We start from the raw sequence: 25,830 nt of genomic DNA, 5'->3' as shown, positions 1-25,830 counted from the left end.
TATTAACATACTGGAGTTCTAGAGAGTTTGTCGCACAGACCTTTATTTGAGGGACCCACACAAAGGACATACCCTCACTTCCATAGCTTCTTGATGGACATATTTTTCTCACTGTCCTTTTGCATGACCTGGAGAGGGAGAGAAGAGAGGAAAACACGTGTGTGAATTTATGAACTGTGTAAGCACAAGCTCAGCCCATGGTTCAGAGCCACTAGAGCAGTGGCAGAGGGGTGGAGGCTTATACCTTGGCTACTGCCATCTCAAAGTCCTCCTGAGTAACGTGGACACGCCGTTCGCGCAGGGCATACATGCCAGCCTCCGTGCACACACCCTAAGCAGGAAAGAGAGGCTGAGTCCCTCCGCAAGGCCCCCTTTGCACCGCATTGGCTCTTGAGGGAATCTGCTACTGCCCTGCTTCCCTAAAGCCTCCAGTTACAGGTACCTTCACTTCAGCCCCAGAAGCTCCTGGCATCAATTCAGCAATTTTTCTTAGGTTGATTCCCCTGGTCAAGTTCATTTTCCGAGAGTGGATTTTCAAAATGTCCAGCCGGGCCTAGGGATAAAAGAAGAAAGCCCTAAGCCCTGCACCACATCTCCATAGCCAGAGCTCCTCCAGGCACCATCCACCACAGACCTCCTCATTGGGAGGGGGGAATTCAATTTTTCTGTCAATCCTCCCAGGACGAAGCAGGGCCGAGTCCAGGATATCGATCCTATTAGTAGCCATGATAACCTGGGAACAGAAGGGTGGAGTCAGCTGAACAACTTGGGCTGAGTGCCACCCACACCTTTACTGGCTTGCTGGAAAGCCTCTACCTCCTCACCTTGATATTCTTGGTGGCCTCAAAGCCATCCAGCTGGTTGAGCAGTTCCAGCATTGTGCGCTGCACTTCACTGTCCCCTCCAGAGCCTCCCTCCAACCGCGAGGAGCCGATGGAGTCAATCTCGTCCATGAAGATGATAGACGGAGCATGCTCTCGTGCCATGACAAACAGCTCCCTCACCATCCTAGCCCCTATGCAAAGACCACCCTGGCATCAGGAACTTAAGTGCACCCACACCCTCCCTTCCACTCAGCTCCCACAACTCAGTCATAGTTACCTTCCCCGATAAATTTCTGTACCAGTTCAGAGCCAGAGACACGAATAAAGGTACAGTCTGTATGATGAGCTACAGCGCGGGCCAACAATGTCTTCCCAGTGCCTGGGGGTCCATACAGGAGCACTCCCTGGGGGGGGGGCACATCACACTTAGGGAAAAAAAACAACTCCTTTCATTTATCAAGCATGCACTAAGAGAAGGCTTTGTGTCAGGGACGTAAAAGGTGAAGACCAATGTCCTTTCCAGACTATTCAAATTAGCACAGTGCTGTGGAAATCTCCCGTTTGCTCTTCAGTGGGAGGCAGCCTGGTGTGTACCTTTGGCTGTGCGATGCCCAGGGCTTCAAAGAGCTCAGGGTGCTTCACCGGCAGCTCGATCACTTCTTTGATCTCTTTGATCTGCTTGTCCAGCCCGCCAATCATCTCATAAGTTGAGTCCGGCACCTTTTCCACCATCATTAGTGACACCAGAGGGTCCACCTTATTAGGTAGGATCTTATGCAGAGTGTAGCTGTCATTCCTTAGAGCAACTCGGCAATTGGGTGTCACCTGGATGAAGGGGGGAGAGGGGCTTCAGGATACAGTGGTAGCACTGCTCCCCCGCCCACAACATCACCAGCTCACTTACATCATTGATGTCAATGTTCTTGTCCACGTCAACAACGAATTTGCCCTCAGGATGGACCTGAAGAAATAAGGGCTCATTTTCTCCAACAGTCAGCACATCACCCCTAACCAGGAGTACCACAGGAAAGTACACCACACAAGGCTACATACAAACAGTGGGAATGCAATAGGCTGGTCCTTGGGTTATGCTGCTTTTACCTTGACCAACACCTTTTTCTTATCCATGGCCCGCACTACTTCTCCAACATAGGAGCCCTGTTCCTGCAGTAGCTGCAGCTCCTCCCGCAATAGGCGAACTAAATAGGAAAAAACAAACTAAACAGAAAGCAACCATAAAAACCTACCAGTCACCCAGCTTCTCATTAAGTATTTCCTTGGTACCCAATTCAGTATGTATAAACTAAAGACCACTTTGATTTGGAAGGAAAGAACTTATGTCATGAAAAGGGTTTCCAGTGGATCTTTGAGGAGGTATGCATGGTAAACTACATAATGAACACTGAAAAACATCACTTTAGGCTGAGAGGAGACAGCAAGCATTGCAGAAGATGAAAGGCTGGGAACATTCAGACCTTGCATCAACCAGCACATTACGCTTTCCATCTTCTCCCCTCTCACCTTTTGCATTTAGCTCATTCCTCTGTGCCTGCAGTCTTCGGAGATTCTGGCTCTTATCATTTACAATCAGCTGTGGAGAACAAGAGACACATTCCATTACTCAAAGGCAATAAATAGCCTGTAGGAAACCGGGACTTGCTCAGATGCTTATACACAGGTTTGAGCTGCTGCTTCAGACCTCCAGCAGTATCTGAAGACCCTGTTCTGTCCCTAAGGAGCCCGAGGCAGCCATCACAGAAGGCAAGAATAACAGGATCTAATGGAGAAATAGCTTCTCATGGAGTGGCTTCTGGAGATGGAAAATTGTAGGGTCAGCGCTACAGGTACTTGATCAGCGCTAGGTACATAAGATCTCTCCCTACAGAATGTGGTATGGAAGATCCTCAGGTGAGAAGCCTGAGTTCTAGCTCAACTGCTGTCAGTTAAAAGTTAGTTCCTAGCTAGGTGGTGGTGGTGGTGGTGCATGCACTCCCAGCACTCGGGAGGCAGAGGCAGAAGGATCTCTGTGAGTTTGAGACCAGCCTGGTCTACAAGAGCTAGTTCCAGGACAGGTCTTCAGATTTGTGTATTTAACCTCGAGTGGCTGTAGAAACCAGGAAAGTAAACATCTACATAAAATAATACATAATACATATGAGACGATATACTTACTCATATAGTTTAAATGAAAATTTGCCATCTGGGTTGACAATACTCCACTCAAGGGCCATAGACTAGCTAATAAAAACCCCACCAGGTATGAGTATCCACCTTTTGAACTGATGGAGTCATCTAAGAGACTCTCAAAACATTATAGGCGACTGCTGTTGCCCTTGGTTGCCACCATGCACTTCCAATAGAAGACTCAGCATGTAATTTGGATCAGACCTAAAAGCCCTTTCCCTGAGGATTAGCTTTCATGGTACTAAAAGGAACCATGCAAGATTCCAAGGGAGGAAGCAACTAACAGTCCTACTTAGCTATGGTGCCTATGAACTACAACAATAGTGGCACGCATACCGTGTGTTTAGCAGGAGGGAAGCGTGCCTGGGACTGGAAATCTAGCCAACTACCCTGGGCTAGTGAAGTAGCCAATGTTGATAAGTCCACACCCACCATTTTACTAGAACAGCACAGTCCATAACTACATGCTACTATCTTATAACTACAGATAAATGTAGTTCTCACCCCTTATCAAGGAAACTTGGCAACAAATGGAGACAATTACAGAAAACCACAATTGCTCAAAACCTAAAGAACAAGAGCGCGTGTAGTGTATAGGAGGGACTGGAAGAAGTGTGTGTGCGTGCTGCGTGCATATATGTGTGATGTAACTAGGATTTCAAAAACTAAAATTAGGTGAGTTTAAAAGGTAGGCATAGCCGGGTATGGTGGTGCACGCCTTTAATCCCAGCACTTGGGAGGCACAGGCAGGTGGATCTCTGAGTTTGAGGCCAGCCTGGTCTACAGAGTGAGACCACAGCCAGGGCCACACAGAGAAACCCTATCTTCAAAAACCAAAAAACTTATCTTGGGAAAAAAAAAAAAAAAAAAGATATGTCTTTAAACTGCACCAGGCGCCAGCATCCACTATCCTGTTTATTTCAGACCCGAGGGTGATGAAATCACATGTAGAAGCATTAAAAAATGGGTGTGGTGGCTCATATCTTTAATCCCAGCACCTGGGAGGCAGAGACAGGAGAATCCTTGAGTTTGAGTCCACCCTGATCTACAGAAGTTCTGGGTCAGCTGGGGGTACACACCGAGACACTGCCTAAAAAAGAAAGGGTAAACCAAATAGAATTGCTGTAAATGCACCTGGGGCTCTCAAGTAATCTCTGTGTCTTTGCAAACCCATTCTCATTCCCACTTACACCTTTGGCTCACCGTGCCTTTTTATTTATTTATTTATTTTTGGTTTCTCCGTGGCTTTGGAGCCTGTCCTGGAACTCACTGTGTAGAGCAGACTGGCCTCGAACTCCCAGAGATCTGCCTGCCTCTGCCTCCCGAGTGCTGGGATTAAAGGCGTGTGCCACCAATGCCCGGCCTTCACTGTGCCTTTTGCAAGAGGTTTTGTTTTCCAGATAGGATTTTATATCATGGAGGCTGACTTCAAACTCACAATACTACTCCTGCCTCAGCATTACTGGTATGCCTACCATGCCCCACCCAGTGGTACCTTTTTTTTTTTAAATTAAAATTTGACTCTTGGGGCTAGAGAGGTGGTTTAGTGTTTAAAGTACTGGCTGCTCTTTCACAGAAGCTGGCTCTGATTCCCAGTACCCACATGGTGGCTCACAATTTTCTGTAACTCCAGTTCCAGGGGAGCTGACACCCTCTCCTGGCTCCCACAGATATCAGGCACATGTGTGGCACACAGACATACACGCAGGCAAAACACCCATCCACATAAAATAAAATGATAACCTTAAAAGCAAGCAAGCCGTAACTAAATACTACGAAAATAATAAATACTAAATCAAAGGATTCAGCATTTAGGGCAGGAGATTATTAATATACTTTAGCCGGCTTGTTAACTCCTAACTACAAAGAAGGGGCCTAAGAGACTGCTCAGCAGTTAAGAGGGCTCCCTGCTTTTGCAGAGGGCCTGGGTTTAGTTCTCGGTATCCATGGTAGCTCATAACCACCTGTAACTCGAGCTCCAGGGGATCCATTGCCCTCTTCTGGCCTCCACAGGCACCTGCACACATATGGTGCACATAAACATACACAGGCAAGGATACACACACACATAATAATGAGTTTAGAAACTCCCAGTGGAATAAGGACTTGCAGTTTCTGAGTCCATCACTTCTCATCTTCGACTAGCTCCCTCTGGTGTCTGTACTCACCTGGAGTTCTTCAATCTTAGACAGATAATACTGGCGGAGTCCACTGCCTGCCTTCCCCTCTTCCAGTTCCATCTGAAGACAAGAGTAACTGTTAAACAAGTGCCTGAACTGCTAAGGGATTAAGCCAAACTATTTCCAGGGCACGTTGCCATACGGCTTAAGAAACAAGGCCAGAAAAATCGCATCCCCTTTCCTCAGATCTCGATGGATGAGGTCTTTGTGTTCAAATTTCGGAGGCTTAGTTCTTGGTTCTAACCCTTCCCTTTAGAATCCACTAAAAAAGGATGCAATTACCACCCACCTCCGAAGACTTTTAGGAGGCTCAAGGGGCCATAAATACACGGAGCACTTTTCTCTATGGCAAGAGCTATACAAACCCAAGGTTTAACTACTACAGACAAAGTCAAAACGGGAGGACCCGAGTCCAGGTCCAACCCCAGGCCATTCCTGCTCGCCCAGCTTCTTCTTCAGTTTCTACCCACCGCTGTCCTGCTCAACTCGGGCGGCGCTGACACAGCAGATCCAGTCCCAGGCAGGGCCAGTCTGCCGTGGTCCACCCACCCATCCTTCACCCACTCGACCCCCTTGCTCTTGGCCACCTCTCACTTCAGATCATAAGCTCTCGCACTCCGCTCGGTGGCCGCCTTGCCGCTGCCGCCGCCGCCGCCGCAGCCTTACCTGCTCTGGCCCATCAAGCGCCATCTTCCCTCTTTCGGCAGGGACCGCCGGCATCCAAGTCACCCTATCGCGCAGGCGCGGAGGCGGAAGCCTAGGACCTGGGACCCGGCAGAGAAGACTTCCGGGTCAGTGGGCGGGGTGTGTGGCGAGAATATAACAGGCTCTAATGGAGATCAGCTACTGGCCGTCAGTAGCTTTGGGAGGGAGTGAAGATACACAGAACTCTGGTTGCTGTTCCCTAGATTCTAGGTTAGTAGTAATCGTACGCGACCTTCTTAGGTTTCTTTTCTAATTTGTAAGACCCGCGGACAGAAAATTTTGGCCACACTCAAAATGGCGGAAAGCTTAAAGCCGGGAATTCAGGAAACGCGAGCGGAAGCGGAAATACGATTGCTGGCTGCCTACATGTGCTACTTCCGGTGTTGAAAACCCTGTGGCTTTCAGGGCTGTCTAGGTGCCCGGTGAGTGGTATGGTCGCCCGCTGAGAAACCGAAGCAGCACCCAGTGTCCGGGAAGGTGTTCTCAGCTCTCCCGTCCTCCCGTGAGTGACGGTACCCGTCCCACCATGGGCAAGAAAGGCAAAGTCGGCAAGAGCCGGCGGGACAAGTTCTACCACTTGGCCAAGGAGACTGGTGAGTCGTACTGCGTGAACGACGCTTCAGTCTGTCCGCTTTTTCTAACGGAATTCCTTTTCCTTAGGGGGGTGATGGGGTCGTGAGGTCCTAGACGTTATTGTTTTATACACTAACTAACTCCCTCCGCTCCAGGCTATCGTTCGCGCTCCGCCTTCAAACTGATCCAGCTCAATCGCCGCTTTCAGTTCCTGCAGAAAGCCCGGGCCTTGCTGGATCTGTGCGCTGCGCCCGGAGGATGGTAACACTTAGCAGGGTGGCACCTTCCTGGGCCTGATTGGTTTTGAGAGTTGCTTTTGGGGTGGTAATCGTTTCTTTCTTAAACTTTGGAAGGCAGTTTCATTCTTTTCCTGAACTGTGGCTGCACCCAAGGGCTTCCTCATGATAGACCGGCGCACTACCTCTGAGTTATATTCCCAGTCTGCTTTATTATTTCTTGAGACAGGGATGGCCTTAAACTTTTGAATGTTCTGCCTTGCCCTCCTTTGAGCTGGGAATGCAGGCCTGTGCTGGAATTCAAGGAGCAGTTTGCTTCTTGACTATAGAGAATGCAAGAAGACATTGGCCACTACATGTGATAGGTACCCATAAAAGGGGTGAGACACCACATTGCCAAAGGAGGGAAAGGTTATTTTAATCTACCCTTCACAGGCTGCAGGTGGCTGCCAAGTTTATGCCTGTATCCAGTCTTATTGTGGGTGAGTGATTCTCCTGGGTATTTGAGGGAGAGGGTGTGTTAAGTTAAAAAAGTGTTAACTTTGTTCTGCATCCTCTGCATACACTGACCTAACTTCTTCCAGGAGTGGACCTGGTTCCAATCAAGCCTCTTCCCAATGTTGTGACTCTCCAGGAAGATATCACAACAGAGCGCTGTAGGCAGGTAATAAGAATTTCTCCTTTCTGCCCTGTTATGTGCTGACATCATTGTCTTCTAAGGGTGAAACACTTTCCAATTTACCATGGTTTTTAAGCACATGCTCCCAAAAGACCCATGACCATCTTAGTGCACATCTCCATCTTAGGATCAAGGTTTTCTTTTTTCCTGGAGACAGGGTTTTGCTGTATAGTGCAGACTAGCTTATACCTGTGGAGTGCAGACTGACACGGAAGAAGGTTGGCCTTATCTTGGAGGCTTTCAGCCTCTACCTGCTGAGTACTGGGATTATAGGCATGTGCCACCATGCCTGGTAGAAATAGTGCTGTGAATTGGTGGAAGGACAAGAGATCTTCAGTAAAGCTTGGTGAAGACAGAAGTGTTGTTTCTTGTTGCATCCCTAGTACTTGGCACAGGATGGATGTTGCCAATGGTGGGCACTAAGTAAGTGATCAGACAGAATACTGAACCAGGAATTTCTTAGCCTTTCCTTTGTTTCTGTTGCTCTAAACCCTTTTCTTTTCACTAGGCCCTGAGGAAGGAGCTGAAGACATGGAAAGTTGATGTTGTACTCAATGATGGGGCTCCTAACGTTGGGGCTAGCTGGGTTCATGATGCTTACTCACAAGGTACAGGCAATGTAGGGCTTGGAGGTGACAGTGGACATGGCATACCCTGAGGCTGCAGATTCTTACTGTCTCTGTCCTACAGCTAACTTGACACTGATGGCGCTGCGTTTGGCTTGTGATTTTTTGGCCCGTGGCGGTTGTTTCATCACGAAAGTCTTCCGTTCCCGTGACTATCAGCCCCTGCTGTGGATCTTTCAGCAGCTGTTCCACCGTGTCCAGGCCACGAAGCCCCAGGCCTCTCGCCATGAATCTGCAGAAATTTTTGTAGTCTGCCAAGGTGGGACATCACTATCACTATTCTTGCTCTTGATACAACCTTCTAGTTATGGAAGCATACCTCTGATCTGTCTTAATATTTTAGGGTTTCTGGCTCCTGACAAGGTTGACAGTAAATTCTTCGATCCAAAGTTTGCCTTTAAGGAGGTTGAAGTTCAGGCTAAAACTGTTACGGAGTTGGTGACAAAGAAGAAGCCAAAGGTGTTTTTGTTGTTTTGGGAAATGGGTCCTGAAACTGGGAAAGCTTGACATCCAAGAAGTGACCATCTATTTCCCTTCCTAAGGCTGAAGGCTATGCTGAGGGTGACCTTACTCTTTATCACCGGACCTCAGTCACTGACTTCTTGAGAGCTGCCAATCCTGTTGACTTCCTCTCCAAGGCCAGCGAAGTGAGTTGGCAGATTGAGGGTATGAGGGAGCCCCAGAAACATGTCCAGAAATTTCATTCCTTTTCCCCACAAATAGATTTCAATAGATGATGAAGAGTTGGCACAGCATCCAGCTACAACTGAGGATATAAGAGCATGCTGTCAGGACATCAAAGTTCTGGGGCGCAAGGAACTTAGGTACATGGGTGTAAGGACCAGGGTACAGGCCTTTGAATAACATGATGTTGGACTGGGGACCAGAATTCTGTTTCAGTTTGTGGCTGAAGTCTGAAATTGTGAGTGTGGGCTTAAAGAAGAGCATTTCTTGGGCAGGTCTCTACTGAATTGGAGAACAAAACTTCGGCGGTTTGTGGCCAAGAAGCTGAAAGAACAAGCAAAAGCCCTGGACATCAGGTGGGGAGGACGTAACCAGGGTTGGGGTGGCTGCATGTTGGACCAAGTGTCTGTGAAAATAAGTAGATTCCTTGGATTGGTGTGCCAGCCTCAGCTCAGAAGAAGAAGGTGATGAGGATGAGTCAATAGCTGAGACAAAGCAGGCTTCAGAGGAGGAAGAAGAGGAGCAGCTTAACCGCACCCTGGCAGAGATGAAAGCCCAAGAGGTGGCAGAGCTTAAGAGGTGAGGCCCATGGAGAGAGCATGTGGAAATGGTAACGGTTTTTGGAACCAAGCAGATTAACTCCTCAAACTATCTGTTCAGGAAGAAAAAGAAATTGCTTCGAGAGCAGAGGAAGCAGCGGGAGCGGGTAGAGCTGAAGATGGATCTGCCTGGGGTTTCCATTGCAGATGAGGGGGAGACAGGCATGTTCTCCCTGCGTACCATCCGGGGTCATCAGGTAAGGGAGGGCTGGAGCAAAAGATGAGAGTACTCTGTGACTCAAATGCTAAAAAGAACCATGCCTAATATGAGATCAGGAAGATTTGTAAGATTAGAGTATTAAGACCAAGGGTTCATACTGCAGTAGATGAAGCTGTGATGCCTGGGTTACCAACACGGACTGGATTCCTCCATAGGGCACAATCATCTTCACTTTACTGTGTCTAGTGATCATCTTGCGTTGGGCTGTTGGTTGATGCTTCTGTCTGATACATGTCTTTCATAGTAAAAGCAATTTCCAATGAAAAATGAGCTTTTGTGGTAAAGTAGCCTAGTCACTTCGAGTTTTTTTTTTTTTTTCGTTTTTCGAGACAGGGTTTCTCTGTGGCTTTGGAGGCTGTCCTCGAACTCACAGAGATCCGCCTGCCTCTGCCTCCCTAGTGCTGGGATTAAAGGCGTGCGCCACCAACGCCCGGCTGTCACTTCGAGTTTTATGGATAATTAAGACAATGGTTAAGTATAATCCCCGGAGTGTTGTGATAAATGCTCACATAGTAGCTGTGTCCACCTTGAGGATGGGTTTTTGGTCCTGAGTACTTGAAAGCAATCAGCTGTCTTGTGCTACTTAGGATCAAAATGTAGAGAAATGTGAATTCAGGTATTTCAAGTGACTTCGGAGTTACTTTTAAATTAGTCAGTATGGAGCCCTGGACCTAGAATTGGACATTTTATTTTTCTAGGTCACAGCTGCTGTGTAGGCCCTAACCTTTGTCAGTGTTTAAGTTAATGGGTACAGGGAACTGCAGTGTTGCCATTAAGTACTTCAGTCTATTCCTATTGGACTTCAGTTGTTAGAGGAAGTAACACAAGGAGACATGAATGCTGCAGACACATTTCTGTCTGATCTGCCAACGGATGACATCTACGTGTCGGATGCTGAGGAGGAGGAGGAGAGTGATAATTCTCTGGACAGTGACCTGGATTCAGAAGAGCTGGCAGGAGTCAGGACACATTCCAGTCTGAAGGACAGGAAGTGGTAAGGACTTAGTGTGTGAATGGAAGTGCTGTCACCCTCAGCTTGATTCCCAAAACAGAACTGGTGTGGGCACTGAGAGCAAGGCCTCTGGGCGCTGGTATGCATGTTTTTGTCACTTGAGTTTCACCTCACTTTCCTTTGGGTCTCTAGGTTGCGGTCTGCTCAAGTGGATGACACTAAAGAGGAGGAGGGAGAGAACCCATTGCTGGTACCACTGGAAGAAAAGGCAGTGCTGCAGGAAGAGCAAGCCAACCTGTGGTTCTCCAAGGTGGGGCCAGGGAGACTGACGGGACACATGGGCATTCCCTGGAATGCAAGAAGGGCTGCTGAGGTTTTCTCTCCCAGGATGGCTTCAGTGGAATTGAGGATGATGCTGACGAGGCCCTGGAGATCAGTCAGGCTCAGCTGCTGCACAAGACTCGTCGGAAGGAGCCATCCCTACAACCTTCTAGTCTGAAGACTGAAAAAAAACCTCCCCCATGCCAGAATGAGGTCCCTAAGGAGACAGAGGCTGTCTTGGGGACAGAAGGTGTCAGTGACCCTGGCGGGGAGGACAAAGTCAACAGCTCAGACAGTGACAGCAGCAGTGAGGATGAAGAAAGGTGAGTGGGCACAGCTGGTGGGTTTCTGTGCAATGGAAAGCAGAGTCGAGGCAAGGTGGATAGGGGTAAACACTGTTCTGTCTTCTGCACAGCTGGAAAGCATCCCGTGGTATCAAGCGCAGCCGGGGGTCTAAGGCGGACGATGATGGGTTTGAGGTAGTGCCTATTGAGGACCCAGGTAAGTCTGTACACAGTGGAGGGGGAAACCAGAGCAGGTTTCAGTGATGAGAACCAGGCTTTGACTTTTGTCTTTCCCTTTCCAGCGAAACATCGAATTCTGGATCCTGAAGGCCTTGCTCTAGGTGCTGTTATTGCCTCTTCCAAAAAGGCAAAGAGAGACCTTATAGATAACTCATTCAATCGGTAAGAGCCAGAATATCATGAAATTCCACGGGCTAGGGGAAGGCTTTTCATAGGAAAGTAACAGGTGGTCCCTGGCCTGGTGTCCCCTCTACTCAGGTATGCATTTAATGAAGATGAGGGGGAGCTTCCAGAGTGGTTTGTGCAGGAGGAGAAGCAGCACCGGATACGCCAGCTGCCCATTGACAAGAAGGAAGTGGAACATTACCGAAAACGCTGGCGGGAAATAAATGCACGGCCCATCAAGAAAGTAGCTGAGGCCAAGGCGAGAAAGAAACGGAGGGTAAGTATAAGTAGCGGAGGTTGAGGTTAGGGGTAGATGGAGAAAGAAGTCACCTAACTGAGGCCCCCTCCCAGATGCTGAAGAAGCTGGAGCAGACCAAAAAGAAGGCAGAAGCTGTGGTGAACACCGTGGATATCTCAGAACGAGAAAAGGTGGCACAACTGCGAAGGTAAATTTGGCAAAGAGTAATTAATAGGCACAAAGACACTGGGTTATATAGAGTTCCAGAGAGCAGACCATAACCTGTGTCGTCTTTTTACAGTCTCTACAAGAAGGCTGGACTTGGCAAGGAGAAACGTCAGGTCACCTACGTTGTAGCCAAAAAAGGTGTAGGCCGTAAGGTCCGGCGGCCAGCTGGAGTCAGAGGTCAATTCAGGGTAGTGGACTCCAGGATGAAGAAGGACCAGAGAGCTCAACAACGGAAGGAACAGAAGAAAAAACACAAGCGGAAGTGAGCAGAGACATCTGGAAGAGACTAAAGATTAGGAAGATGCATAGTTCCCTCTGGTGGTTTTGGAACCTGTTGTTGCCCAGAGATTAGGGGGAGCTATGTGTACCCACAGTTCTACAATAGATGCCTCTTTGAAGGATGGTCATCCATGAAGCATCAAGGAATTGTTTATGATTCTGACAACTGATACCACTCCCTGATCTTTCACGATGGACTTAGGATGGAAATAAATCTTTTTTAAGGGAATTTAGTGTCAATGGCTTTGTTATAGATTAGATGAAGCATAAGTCCTCTCCCACCCTTTTCCATTATTTGAATAAAATGAAGATAATAGAAGAGATAACTTTTCTGATAGTTTAATAAGCAAGCACTTCCCCACATTTCACATCACGGGCTGTACTGTTCCAAGCCATAATTTAATAATATGTAGCAACTACTGTACGGTAGAAACGACAGCCCTCAGGTCCCAGTAGTAAAACATTTACTAACGAGCAAGCAGAGAGGAATGCACATTTTAAAGAAACCTTCACAAAAATCACAAGATTCAAAGTTTGTATATTTCTTTTCCTTTTATAAACAAGATAGAACAAAAATCATCAATCATTTCAGAAGACTTTTCTACTATTGGGGCAAGTTAAAAAAAATATGAGATAGAAGCTACTGTTGGGGTTGGTTTTCAGTGGTAAATTTAGCAGTGCCCCAGGCCTTGATGATACCAGAATTCTTCAGTCCTAGTGGCTCAGGATCTCCAAGCCTGAGTCTGGAAGGCTGCCCTTCTATATCTCAGGGCTAGAAACAAAGCTGTCCGGGGAACCTGACTATCAGGTACCTCCCCTGCAAATACCTGAAAGCACCAAACTGCTTCCCAAGCAGCCCTAACATATTAATGATTGGGTTTACACAAGCCAACTCAAAAAAAAAAACAAAAAAACAAAAAAAAAAACACAGGACTGCTTGGCCACAGCTAAGAAAAAAGTCCAATTTATAGATGTTTATAAGGTGACCTTTTAGTAAAAAATATAAGCTATTATAAACCTAGAGTGAGTTTTGTGCCCTTATAAGGCCCTTTCTCCCTAAGTATCTTCCACTTACCCTCCTTATAACTCACCCAGAGCAAACAAAACTTCCCAGCTCTCTGCTTTCCAGGACCAATGCAGGTTCCCAAGAAAACATCTGAATGAACACCAGATGAAGGTATAATGTCTCCACGCTCCATTTCTCCACCAAGGGCAGGGGGTCCGTACATTTTGGACCCCAACCCAGCCCTGAGACACCTAGTTACCAAAACCTTTCTAAAAATAAAATTAAAGACAACTGATTCACGCTGATTTTCACATACCCTCTAACTGTCCCATCGACTTTTCTTACGTTTGGGTGGCTCTGGAACAGCAAAACCATCAGGCGTCTTATCTGACTTGCTGTCCACTTTGTCTATCTTGCTGCTGTCCACCTTGGGGTCCATCCTGTTTTCACGATTAAAGCCTTCTTTCCTGCTTTCTCCATTCCTACCATCATTCGCACCCCGGCTCTCTCCATGTCTGCCAGTACTTCCTCCATGCCTGTTCTCTCCATGTCGGTGGCCATCAGTATGACGGCTGCTGCTTTCTGGGTAACGGTATCCATCTCCATGGCGACCACCATCTCCATGCCGATTGCCTCCATCTCCATGACTATGACGGCCACCACCCCTGTTCTCAGTATATCTCTCTCTCTTCCCATTGCCACCCCCAATCCCTTCACGGCTGTTACTCCCTGAAGCTGTGTTGTTGACTCCTTGGGCTCCAACAGAAGGGTAGGTCACTGGGGCACTGCTGATATTCCCAGAACTGCTGAAGCCTGGAATGTTCTTGGCAGCACTGGTGATGGGGCTATCTGGGCTATTATGGCCCTGCTGTGTTGAATTAGTTGGAACAGAATTTAAGCTTCCTGCACTAGTCCATCCACTTGCCCCAGCAGAAGAAGTTCCAGTCTTCTGATTACTTAAACTGGCTGCAACAAAGTGACTCTTGTACTGGGACTGAAAGAGAAAAAGACATCAGGAGTAAGTATAACAACAAAATTTAGTTTACAACTAAGTTTAACAATGATAAAGTATAAAAAAACCTACTTGCATATCCAGGCAGGATACTGTTAAAATTCTATGTGGAATTCAAGTAAATAGAAGGCTCTAAATCTAGCATGAAGCTTACAGACTCAACCACCATCTCAGGAAGGTCTCCCACTCTGCCAGGATTTATTGTTAAAAAACTTTTTTTTTTTAGTATTTTATTTATTTATTGTGTATACAGTCTTCTGCCTGCATGCCGGTGGAGGGCACCAGATCTCATTCAAGGTGGCTGTAAGCCACCATGTGGTTGCTGGGAATTGATCTCAGGACCTCTGGAAGAACAGTCAGTGTTCTTCACCGCTGAGCCATCTCTCCAGCCCTGTTAAAAGCCTTTTTAAAAAACATTTATTTTTATGCATTGTAAGTGTTTTGCCTGTGTATACTTTTTTTTCCTATCCGAGACAGGGTTTCTAGGTGTAGTCTGAGCTTCCCTGGAGCTTGTTCTATAGACTCCCCATGCTTCTGCCTCTGAGGGCTTGGATTAAAGGCACGTGTCACCACTGCCTGGCCTGTATGCATACATTTATGTGTGTGCCACATGCATGCCTGGTGCCTGTACAAACCAGAAGAGGGTGTCAAGATTCCCTGGAACTGGAATGAAAGACGGTTGTAAGTTGCCACGTGGATGCTGAGAAACCAAATCTGGATCCTCTATGCTCTTAACCACTGAACCATCTCTCCAGCCCCCTGTTGAAAGCTTTTAAAACGGAGTATTTATTTCAGACCTGAAAAGCTGCTTTCATTGCTGTCAGCCTATCTCCCATGGCTCCTGTGGAGGGCTTGTAGGCTTCATAATTGCTCATTACATTGTTATTATTTCCTCGATCCTGAAAAAAAAACAAACCAAAACACCAAACATAATAATGAGAAGTTGATAGTAAAGCAACTGCCACAGATAGCCTTATTACACTCAAAATCCAGATCCAGGGCTGCAGTAGGCGCTCGGTATTTTTTTTTAAGAAGTTACTTCCTTTGTAAGAAAAGGTATTATAATGAAGAGGGATTTAAAAATGCTTAAGTTCCCTCAACCCAGTGCATTTATTTCTGGGAACTAACCCCAGTGATCAGAATGCTATCAAATTATACCCATATGAGTGAATATTATATCAACATTTCATTAATTACATATGCTAAAGATGCTATGTAGCTTCATAGGATCTGAAGTGACACCAATAAAAATCTGAATCTATTTCAACATTTGCTGCTGTGTAACTTTGTTTCATCTGATGCAATCACTTATATTGGTTTAAAGACTGAAATAATATTAAGAGTGGCCCTGGCACATATAAAGTGCTCAATAATTATCAGTAATCACTATTACTTCTACAATCAACATTACTGTAATATGGGGAATACTGTTTATCAATAATGCCAATTTAACACTAATGCTTCATGAATGTATACTGACAGCAATTCAAATATACACTGGAATTGCAATTTGAGATCCATGAAAGCTAGACTAATGCTGAGCAAGTCAAGTAAGCCAAGCAAACATACATGCTTCTTCCACAGCAAGTTTCATTATAAGAAACAGCAGCATTTCATGGACTCACATCAGCTGATTATTAAATACACCTGCCCTGGGAGACAGGGTTTTGGACTCAAGAGGCTTTCAGGTACATCAAAATATCACTGTAATTTAAAACACAGGACCTGTCAGAATATTGCTGTAGTATGGACTCACCGAATTCTCGGAGCCTAGCCCAGGCCGCTCTCTATAGCCTAAGCCTCCTCCACCAATGTTCAGCTTTTTGCCTTTCCCTCCCTTGAAGCGGGATTTCCGAAACCAGGCATTCTGCAATGAACACAATTCAAGGTTAAGTCCACAAAAGGAGAAAAGGCCAAATAAAGCGGACCAGGTCAAAAAACAAAACAAAACAAAAAAAGGGGTAAGTAGGAAGAACTTTCCTGCCTTAACCTGGGTGAATTTCTGAACCTTATGACCAATTCTCTATGCACTGGGATCTCAAGCATTACCTATCATGTATAATTGCATCTAGGGTTTCAAGTACTCCAGGCAAATATGATACTAATGAGCCACACCCCAACCCTACCCTGTCTTCTTTTTGGTAGCCCAACGCTCCAAATTTATCAGGTTGCTTAGAGCTTAGCTAAGGTTTCCCTTACTGCTCCTTCTTTCAGAGCCTCCAGGAAGGAAAGTGGTTAGGCAAACATAAAATGTAACAAAGTTACTCTGGCTATGTCTAACCTTAGAGAGGAAAATTAATTAATATTTTCTTAAAAAAAAAAAAAAGCTGGGTGGTGGTGGTGCATCCTTTTTTAATCGCAGCACTTGGAAAGCAGAGGCAGGCAGATCCCCGAGTTCGAGGCCAGCCTGGTCTGCAGAGTTCCAAGAGAGGCAGGGACACACAGAGAAACCCTGTCTCAAAAAACAAAACAAATATTTTTTTATTAGTGTGTGTGAGAGTTTATATTTACCAAGTGTAAAATGGAGGCATCTACAGAGGCCAGAGGGCACTGAATCCCTGAGATGGAAGTTACAGGTGGTTGGGAAAGCAGTAAGTATTCTTAACTATGGGGGTCATCTCTCCAGTGCTAACTTTTATTTCTTAACCCATCTATTAGTACCATTGAACATAAGCTTACATAGTTAGGAGCAAAGCTTTATAAAGAATGAATACATTCAGAAATGAAGGAAAAAGGGCTAGCTGAAATGAGGCTTATTAAGAATTGACTTTAGGGCCTGGAGAGATGGCTCAGGTCAAAAGCGCTGACTTTTCTTCCAGAGGACCCAAGTTCAATTCCCATTGCCCATATGACTGCTTACAATTGTCTGTGACTCCAAGATCTGACGCACTCACACAGATATACATGCAGGAAAAACAACAATGCACATAAAATAAAAAGAAATTTAATTTAGTCCAGATGGTGGTGGTGCATGCCTTAAATCTCAGAACTTGGGAGGCAGAGGCAGGTGGATCTCTGTGTTCAAGGCCAGCCTGGTCTACAGAGCAAGCGCCAGGATAGACCCCAAAGCTACACAGAAAACAAAACAAAACAGAAAACAAAAGAAACAAACAAAAAAACAAGCAAGCAAGCTCTGGAACAGCCACAGCTGTCTCAAAACAAACCAACAAAAACAATGACTTTAGCCAGCACTTGGAAGGCAGAGGCAGGTGGAAGGATATGTCAGTTCAAAGCAGCCTGGTTTACACAGTGAGGACAACCAGGGTCACACAGTGAGACCCTGCCTCAAAACAATAAACAAGCAGAACACAGACATCAGTGTTAAAGCTTCGATGAGAATTATGTACTACTTTTCTAAATACTTGACAAGTTTGACAAGCTTGGAAAAGGTACTGAGCACAGAAAACCTAAGACCCAAAAAGGGTGTAAGAAAAAAGCCATGCAAATATATCTTTAGAATTTTAGTTTTGCTCTCCATTAAGGAAAGGGGAAAAAAAGCATCATTCTCTCCCTCTTCTGCACCCAGGTTACAAACAAAGGCATTCCCAATAATCCAGCTGTGCTACACACAGGCTAAAACAGCCAAGTGCACTGGCCTTAGTCAAACAAACATTTCCTACTATTAGAACTTGTCTTGAGGAACAAGAAATAAAATGTTTGCCTAGTACAAGCAAGATCTCTAGTTTAAGCTCTAGCACCACAATAAAAACAAAAGTGAACTTTCCTGAATACACTTGCAATTTAAGAACTGCATGGAATAAGTGATTCAAGGTGTAAAACTAAGAATGCTTTACTTAGTTTTGGAACAGAGTATCTGGAAGTGGACAATCAATATGGCCAGAGATATGAAGTATCAGTATGTAAGAGCACTCAAGGCCTATTTTAATAGAGGCAGGGGATGTAATTCAGTCCCAAAAAACCCTGGATTCAATTTCTAGTAGCAAAAATAAACAAACCACCTGACTATCTAATTTTATCCCTCAAAAAGACAACACTTGAGGGAAAAGAACAGAGAATAGTAGGCATCTTCTGAGATTAAATTTACACACAGAAGTGTTCTATAGGGTAAGAAGGAGAAACTAAAACAGATTTTAGCCCAAAGAAAGGACTAGCTTTTAACAGAAACTGGAGAAAGAACATATACACAAATTCTAACACCCCATGGTACCAGGTGTACACATTAACCACACTCTTCATGCCCACATTCTTTCCAAGCTCTTATGTATCTTCCTCACTTTGTCTGCTGAACTTTCTTACTCAGTTGTATAATTTCTGTCAATTTCAAGGGCCCAACCCTCACCTGCATTGCCAGGTCTAAGAGTTCCTTGGAAACATGTTGGTTGGCTCCTTCGAGGTTCCGGACAAGGTCACCGGCAAAATTACTGTCCTTTGGGGTCAGTAAGGTATAGGCCACACCCTTCTCACCAGCTCTTCCTGTTCGGCCAATTCTATGAGTATGGGTATCAATATCTCGTGCTACATCATAGTTAATGACTGTCTTAATTGAAGGAATGTCCAGACCACGGGCTGAAATAGAAAGTATTCAGATTTTTTTACTTTTTACTTACAGTTAAAAGAAAATCAAAGTAACTAGAAATGCTACTTATAAGAGCAAGCATTTTCCTATCCAGGCAAGCTTATGGGTATGAAGTAGTTCACTCTATTGGGAGTATTTTACTTACATACTTACATACATACAAACATGTATATACTGTGGATAATTTTACTGGAATCACACCCTTAATCCCAATACTTTGAAGATAGAGGCAAGAGGCTCTAGAGTTCAATATAGCCTGGGCGATACATAAGAACTTATTTCAAGAAACAAAAACAAAAAATTTACACAAGTTAGCCTTCTAGGGATTCAGTTAGTAATGCATTTGCATAAGAACTGGTGTTCAGTACCCAGAGCCTTGTGTGTGTGTGTTTATGCATGCACATAACACAGCACTTGTAGAGGGCAAAGAAAACTTAGGCATTGGTGTGCACGCCTTTCATCCCAGCACTTGGGAGGCAGAGGCAGGCGTTATGTTTGTGAGCTTGAGGACAGCCTGATCTACAGAGCAAGTTCGAGGACAGGCTCCAAAGCAATGCAGAGAAACCCTGTCTTGAAAAAAAAAAAAAAACAAAGGAAGCTTTTAAGAATCAGTTCTCTCCTTCCACTGTATACCCCTAGCTCATGCTGTCAGGATTGATTGGCAAGTACCCGATGAACCTCCTTGTAGGTCCAAAGTACTAGGTATACTTTCTTGTTTTTTTTATTTGTTTTTCGAGACAGGATTTCTTTCTGTGTAGTTCTAACTGTCCTGGAAGTTTCTCTGTAGACCAGGCTGGCCTTGAACTCAGAGATCCTCCTGCCTCTGAGTCCCTAGTGCTGGGATTAAAGGATGGGCCACCACAGCCCAGCTAAAATAATTATTTTTAAGGGTAGTTGCTAAAAAGTAGAATAAAGCCTAAACTCAAGATTAACTGATGTGGACCGACAGCCTTGAAAACAATACAGAGAAACCTTGTCTCGTAAAAACAAAAAACAAAAAAAAAAAGATTAACTAATGTAAGATATGCACTATAGTAGACATAAGGGCACAGATGTCCCCCCTCCCCCAAGCACTCTAGTTGCAAGGGTATTATTCTGATGAAAGAGAACACTAAATGAAAGGGCTGCTGCTCTATATAGGATACACTGGGAGTATTCCATTGGCCTGACCAGATACTATAGGTCCTATAACAAGGTAGAGTAACACCCATAAAGACTAAGGTTATAGTGAAATTCATACTCTTACCTGCAACATCAGTGGCCACCAGGACAGGGATGTCTTTTTTCTTAAAATCTGAAATGACCTTGTTTCTTTCACTTTGGTCCATGTCCCCGTGGAGTAGACCAAGATTATGACCCTCCTGCTTAAGGTTATTGGCTAGTTCTTCAGCATTAGCTTTTTTAGTAACAAACAGGAGGACACTCCCTGAAGAAGTAAACTCCACCAGACGCCGGGTAAGCCAGTTCCATTTACTAGGCCCAGAATGGAGTATCTCCACAATCTGTGTCACATCTTCATTTGCCTGAGAGGAAATAAAATAAGCAGCAACTGTGACACTGGTGGCATGCACTACCAATGCCTGGCTTGGTCATGGTCTTTATCACAGCAACAGAAACCCTAACCAAGACACAACAACAACAAAAACTGGGAAAGTAATCTAAGGATTTTCTTTTCTATTCTTTTTTTACTACATTTGTGTGTAGGTCCGTATGTGCATAATTCCATGTGTTATGGCACATATATAAGGTCAGAGGACAACTTACAGGAATTAGTTCTCACCTTCGACAATGTGGGTCCTGGGAACTGAATTCAGACTTAGAGACAAGTACCATTACTGGCTGAGTCATCCTACTGGTCCCCAAGGAATTCTCTAGACAACCTTAACTGAATTCCAAATTCCAATTCAGAGAAATTACCACATAAGGCCACATGTAGGTAAGCACGAAATCAATCTTACTCTTACTGGCTCCAAAATTATTCTATGCCACCCTATACAGACTGCTTAAACAATCATTTCAATGTCCCAGTCTAACTTACTGAGTTTCTTTCTTTTTTTTTTTTTTTTCTTCGAAGCAGGGTTTCTCTGTATTGTTTTGGAGCCTGTCCTGGAACTCACTCTGTAGACCAGGCTGGCCTCGAACTCACAGAGATCTGCCTGCCTCTGCCACCCGAGTGCTAAGATTAATGGTGTGCGCCACCATTTGAGTTCTTTTAAAACTCAAAAACCGCTGGGCAGTGGTTGGGCACACAGCACTCGTGTGGCAAAGGCAGGTGGTGGATCTCTGTGAGACCCAGGCCAGCCTGGTTTTTACAGAGTGAGTTCCAGGACAGCCAAGACTGTTTCACAGAGAAAAGCTGTGTCAAAAGAACAAAAACCAAAAAAAAAAAAAAAAAAAACTTTTTAAAAAACATGTCAAAAAAACACATGTAGTGCACGCCTTTAATCCCAGCACTTGGAAAGCAGGACAGCCAGGGAAGTTACACACAGAAATCCTGTCTTGAAGAAACAAACAGGGTTGCCGGGATTGGTGGGGGGCAGGGGAGAAGGAGAGGGAGAAGGAGCTGGGATTGACATGTGAAGCAAGCTTGTTTCTAATTGAAAAAAAAAAAAAAAAGATGAAACAAATATAATTCCTATATACCTATCATTCAGCTTCCATACAGCAACACTTGCCACTCCCCTCAACTTGTTCATCTTAAAGCAAATCTAAATCTTGTTGCACCATACATAACATTTTAATTTTTAACTCATTACTGAAGGACAAGGTATGGTGGTGCTTGCCTTTCATTCTAGCACTCAGAAGGCAGAGTGCTGATCTACAGGACTAGTTCCAGGACATCCAGGACTACATACAGAACCCCCCCACACACAAAAACAACAAAATCATTACTTAAGAATTAAAATTTGCCGGGCGTTGGTGGCGCATGCCTTTAATCCCAGCACTCGGGAGGCAGAGGTAGGCGGATCTCTGTGAGTTCGAGGCCAGCCTGGTCTACAGAGCTAGTTCCAGGACAGCCTCCAAAGCTACACAGGGAAACCCTGTCTCAAAAAACCCCATAAAAAAAAAATTAAAATTTATGTCCCTATGAAAAATCCCAGGAGCCACCCTGCCTTATGTAATATTACCTCTCCAATGTCTCCCTGTACCACTCGAATAGGGTCAATCAAGATGTCTCTGGCCAATTTTTCAATCTTTTTCCGAAAAGTTGCACTGAATAGGAGAGCTAAAAGATTAAAACAAAGACAAAAACAAAAAAACAAGCATTTCTTATTGAATCCACTGGTTAAGGTTCTATAATGTAACTGATTCAACTAAATAAAAATGTTTTTCTTTGTATTGTTTTTACTTCATTTTCAATCAAGAAATGAGTTGTCAAAATGGTTCAGGAAAATGTCCTGATTTCAAATCAGCAACTAAACTGCAGCAAGTTCTTTAATTTCAGTTTTAGTAGCTATAAAAAAAAGTGAGCAGTTTGCTGGGCCTGGTGGCATAGATCTGTAGTCCCAGGTGTTTGGAGGATGAGGCAGGAGTACTGCACGCTTATGGCCTGTCTAGGTTATACAGAGTGTTCAAGGACAGCCCAGTCAGCTTAATGAAACTCTACCTAAAAAAAAGATGAAAAAAAAGGGGGACTGGAGAAATGTATATAACACAGAGACATAGAGTGCTTGCCTAATATGCAGAAGACTTAGGTTCAGTATTGTGGAAAACAAAACCAAAAAGTACAAGAGTTACATCTAGTAATCTCTAAGGTCTTTTTTAGGGTAAATAAATGGTCATTAACTCTCCCCTTTACAGTTATCATCACTTAACTGTGAGTACTTAAAAATAGGTGTTCATTTTGAATATGAATATAGTTTTATTATAAAGCTGCTTCATACATACTCTGTCTGTCAGGACGGACATGACTTGCTATGGACCGAACCTGGTACTCTGAAAGAAACAGAACAGTAATCAACACAATACTGTAATACAGCTAAAAGAGTTGTGAAAAATCCACATGACAACTTTCAAGGTTTAAAAAATCCTAGGCATCATTCAGTATGAAATTTCATACTGGGTAGATAGTGGTCAAGCCAAAGAGACCAGGGAAGGACCTTGGATGCTTTAGCATTCACCCACCCAAGAACCTTCAAAGGCTGTGAGTAAAAACAAAAACAGAAAACATGCCCTCTGTTATGAGCACTTGTAAATTTTCTCAACACAGTCAAGACTAGCACACTTCCCTTCAAAAACACCCACAAAATGGCTCATGGCTTGGCCTATCCCTTCTTTCATGATTAAAGTACTGATTAACTCTAGGAAGACACAGAATAACTAACTTGAGGGCGGGAACACAAGAAACTGATACTCAAAGCATACCAAATCCCATGTCAAACATCCGATCGGCTTCATCAAACACAAGGTAAGAGACTCTTTGAAGATTAGTAGCTTTTTTCTTCACATGATCAATCAGCCGACCCTGTGAGAGCCACAAAATGAATACTAAATATAAAAGGACATTTACAGCAGCTATACTCCTGGAAAGTGTCAATTCTTAGACAGAAATAGATATTGATCTGACAACCTTTATACAACAAACTCAGAAAAAGAGTGACCTGTCTCTACCTCTTAAGTTCTGGGACTAAAGGCATATTCCACCATACTGAGCAAATATAGAATTCTAAAACATAAGCTCTTCCTTTATATTAATTATAGTTTAAAATGGGCCAGAAGCATTCATGTAATATATTCTGAAAAGACTTAAAAGCTTATGAATTTGAATGTATAACTACATTCTCTGGGTGCTCTAAACGTTAAGTATCTTTATATTCTTCACATTCTTGATAGTCACAGATCCAGCTTTTAGGAGAGCCTAAGAAAAACTGTTTGAAACAGGAAGGAACTTGGAGCTGCTAATGCATGGGTCATGAATGTTATAACGAGATTGTGGTTTAGTCAACTAATCATAATTAAACCAAAACGAAAGGCAGCACCTCACCAGAATATTCCCAACCTAGCTTTACATTTTACAGGGAATTCCCTTCAAAAGTAATCCTGTTTTCTATATCAAGAGGGATCGAGAAGCACTAACACAAGGTATACTTACTGGGGTACACACAACAATCTCGGCTCCTTCCTGAAGGGCTTTGGCCTGCTCCCACATGCTCCCTCCACCATATACTGCCACCGATCGAAGATTATATGCTTTCCCAAACCGCTTACATTCTGCATGGATCTAAAAAGTCATTAATATTTTAAAAAACAGTAAGTTTTTAACAAAATACTTTTACTATTGCTCAAGAGAGTTCTAAACAACACAGTGTGTTCTATTACAGAAAAACAAAACCTAGCACAGGCTTCTAATTCTAGGTACCTGGAAAGTTTAAGAGGAAGTCTGGGTAATTTAATGTGATACTAACTGAAAAAAACAAAAACTAGAACAATATAAACAGAAGAGGTTGGGCGTATAGTTTAAAACTTGTGTAATTCCTATTATTGAACACATACCCATACCACCAACAACAACCAAAACAATAGTAACAACCAAAACCAACAAAACAAACAAACAAACACCAGATGAAAACAAATACGGGTGGGAGAGATACCAAAACCTAGAACATGATTTAAAAATCAAAATTCTTTGGTTTGTTTGTTTTTTTTCAAGACAGGGGGAGGTTGGGAAGAGGGCTCAGTGGGTTAAGCATCTGCCATGCAAGTGTGAGGACTTCTAGAACCCACATAAAAGCTAGGTGAGCATGGTGCCCTGCCAATAACCCCAGAAGCATCTGGGAAATGGAGACAGAATGCTATAGCCAGACTAGCAGTAACCACCCAGCAAATGTGAAGATGAATCCAGGAAGACACACAAAGTCAACCTCAGGTCTCACATGTATGTGCGTGCCAATGCATGCACATCAAAGCAACAACTAGGAATTCATAGGTCATTCTATTCACTGTCTCTTGGTAGTTCAAATGTGGAAAGGAGCCTTTTACACAAAGCGCATACCTGTTGACAAAGCTCCCTAGTGGGACACACAATCACAGCGATTGGTCCATCTCCTGGTTCCAATTCCTTCTGATCCATTATGTGAATCAACATGGGCCAAATAAAGGCTGCAGTTTTCCCACTGCCTGTTTTAGCAATACCAATCATGTCTCTACCACTTAATGCTACAGGCACACCCTAGACAAGAGGGAAGAAAGAAAAGGTATGCATACTAAAATTTCAATTCTAAAGTTAAGCTTGGGGAAATTACTACTGGTGACATTCATTTAAATAGAACAAAAATATCCCGGGCCACACACTAGCTGAATCCTGACATCCCCATCAAATGGATTTAAAGTAAATAATGTAATATCTTCATCTGGCTTAACCATAATTTATAAAAAAGGAGTGACTCCCATTTGTATCCATATGTTGAAAAAAAAAAAACCAAACATGTTTTATAACAGAAACCATTAAATTTTTTTTGAATGGGGCTGGAAAGATGACACAAAGGTTAGGTTCACTGGTGGCTTTTCCAGGGGGCGTGAGTTCAATACTGAGCAACCACATGGTAGCCCATAACTGTCTGTGACTCTAGTTCCAAGAGATCCAACTCAATCCCCTTGCCTCTATGGGCACTGCATAAGAGTGGTGAGCAGACATATATATATATAAGCAAAATACACAATATGCACAAAATAAAGTATTTTATGTTCTCCCCCTCAAAAATAAATAGACCATTCATATACATAAATTTCTTATTTTTTTGTAAAGAAATAAATAAACCCCACATTTGAATGGGAAACAGAGCTATTACTTGAGTAAAAAAAATTTTTTTTTAATTTCCAGGTCATATACAAAGGAATTCTGGTCATCCAAAACACCAAATATATCCATGGACAAATCTTTTTTGTATTGTCTTCATATCATATTTTCAAGGTATTTAGCAAGAATAAAAACACACTTTCCAGACACTCAGTAACTTCTTATATCAGTGAAGAATTTTCATTTTTCTTCAATTTTTGTAAGTTTCAGAACTTTAAATACAGTTTAGAAGAGGATTTGCTTGCCTAGCTTGTATGAAGCC

General features: G+C 43.9%; 3 protein-coding genes across 4 annotated transcripts in view; 1 reads left to right on the top strand and 2 right to left on the bottom strand.

Annotated features, from left to right (window-relative positions):
- Positions 1-26: 26 nt before the first annotated feature.
- Psmc5 (proteasome 26S subunit, ATPase 5) lies at positions 27-5,993 on the bottom strand. Its single transcript, XM_005070017.4, has 12 exons — positions 5,855-5,993; positions 5,177-5,248; positions 2,346-2,415; positions 1,926-2,023; positions 1,729-1,785; positions 1,419-1,649; positions 1,102-1,228; positions 825-1,015; positions 635-733; positions 443-553; positions 245-331; positions 27-128 (listed from the first exon to the last, which is right to left on the bottom strand). The coding sequence occupies exons 1-12, from the start codon at positions 5,906-5,908 to the stop codon at positions 75-77; spliced, it is 1,251 nt and encodes a 416-aa protein (XP_005070074.1). The 5' UTR covers positions 5,909-5,993; the 3' UTR covers positions 27-74.
- A 105-nt stretch (positions 5,994-6,098) lies between these two features.
- On the top strand, positions 6,099-12,446 carry Ftsj3 (FtsJ RNA 2'-O-methyltransferase 3). Its single transcript, XM_013113486.3, has 20 exons — positions 6,099-6,486; positions 6,622-6,727; positions 7,138-7,184; positions 7,287-7,366; positions 7,890-7,989; positions 8,072-8,266; positions 8,351-8,466; positions 8,550-8,654; positions 8,731-8,831; positions 8,967-9,047; positions 9,136-9,270; positions 9,352-9,487; positions 10,317-10,504; positions 10,655-10,772; positions 10,850-11,106; positions 11,199-11,284; positions 11,370-11,469; positions 11,566-11,749; positions 11,824-11,918; positions 12,012-12,446. The coding sequence occupies exons 1-20, from the start codon at positions 6,420-6,422 to the stop codon at positions 12,202-12,204; spliced, it is 2,490 nt and encodes an 829-aa protein (XP_012968940.1). The 5' UTR covers positions 6,099-6,419; the 3' UTR covers positions 12,205-12,446.
- Positions 12,447-12,540: 94 nt separating this feature from the next.
- The window catches only part of Ddx42 (DEAD-box helicase 42), a 36,574-nt gene continuing 23,284 nt past the window's right edge, over positions 12,541-25,830 (bottom strand). For both annotated transcript variants that reach the window (XM_040749945.1, XM_040749944.1), the window contains exons 9-18: positions 24,765-24,941; positions 23,865-23,993; positions 23,138-23,237; positions 22,661-22,708; positions 21,901-21,998; positions 20,019-20,295; positions 18,536-18,762; positions 15,992-16,102; positions 15,033-15,134; positions 12,541-14,217 (exon numbers count right to left, since the gene is read on the bottom strand). In XM_040749945.1, coding sequence (XP_040605879.1) covers positions 13,543-14,217; positions 15,033-15,134; positions 15,992-16,102; positions 18,536-18,762; positions 20,019-20,295; positions 21,901-21,998; positions 22,661-22,708; positions 23,138-23,237; positions 23,865-23,993; positions 24,765-24,941 — 1,944 coding nt within the window. In that variant the 3' untranslated portion in view covers positions 12,541-13,542. The remainder of the gene's footprint in view (positions 14,218-15,032; positions 15,135-15,991; positions 16,103-18,535; positions 18,763-20,018; positions 20,296-21,900; positions 21,999-22,660; positions 22,709-23,137; positions 23,238-23,864; positions 23,994-24,764; positions 24,942-25,830) is intronic.

The sequence above is a fragment of the Mesocricetus auratus genome, unplaced genomic scaffold (assembly GCF_017639785.1).
Source record: "Mesocricetus auratus isolate SY011 unplaced genomic scaffold, BCM_Maur_2.0 Super-Scaffold_100007, whole genome shotgun sequence".
In the NCBI taxonomy this organism is placed as follows: Eukaryota; Metazoa; Chordata; class Mammalia; order Rodentia; family Cricetidae; genus Mesocricetus; species Mesocricetus auratus.
This window is presented reverse-complemented; position numbering and strand designations above follow the sequence as displayed.

What these genes read in the sequence shown, in the direction of transcription:
- Psmc5 (XM_005070017.4), bottom strand. Translation starts at nt 5,908, where the DNA reads ATGCCGGCGGTCCCTGCCGAAAGAGGGAAGATGGCGCTTGATGGGCCA. An exon ending in CGCTTGATGGGCCAGAGCAG is followed by an intron (nt 5,249 to 5,854) that starts GTAAGGCTGCGG and finishes TCTTGTCTTCAG; the next exon opens with ATGGAACTGGAAGAGGGGAA. An exon ending in AGAAAAAGGTGTTGGTCAAG is followed by an intron (nt 1,786 to 1,925) that starts GTAAAAGCAGCA and finishes TTATTTCTTCAG; the next exon opens with GTCCATCCTGAGGGCAAATT.
- Ftsj3 (XM_013113486.3), top strand. Translation starts at nt 6,420, where the DNA reads ATGGGCAAGAAAGGCAAAGTCGGCAAGAGCCGGCGGGACAAGTTCTAC. An exon ending in AGTGCCTATTGAGGACCCAG is followed by an intron (nt 11,285 to 11,369) that starts GTAAGTCTGTAC and finishes TTCCCTTTCCAG; the next exon opens with CGAAACATCGAATTCTGGAT. An exon ending in ATAGATAACTCATTCAATCG is followed by an intron (nt 11,470 to 11,565) that starts GTAAGAGCCAGA and finishes CCCTCTACTCAG; the next exon opens with GTATGCATTTAATGAAGATG.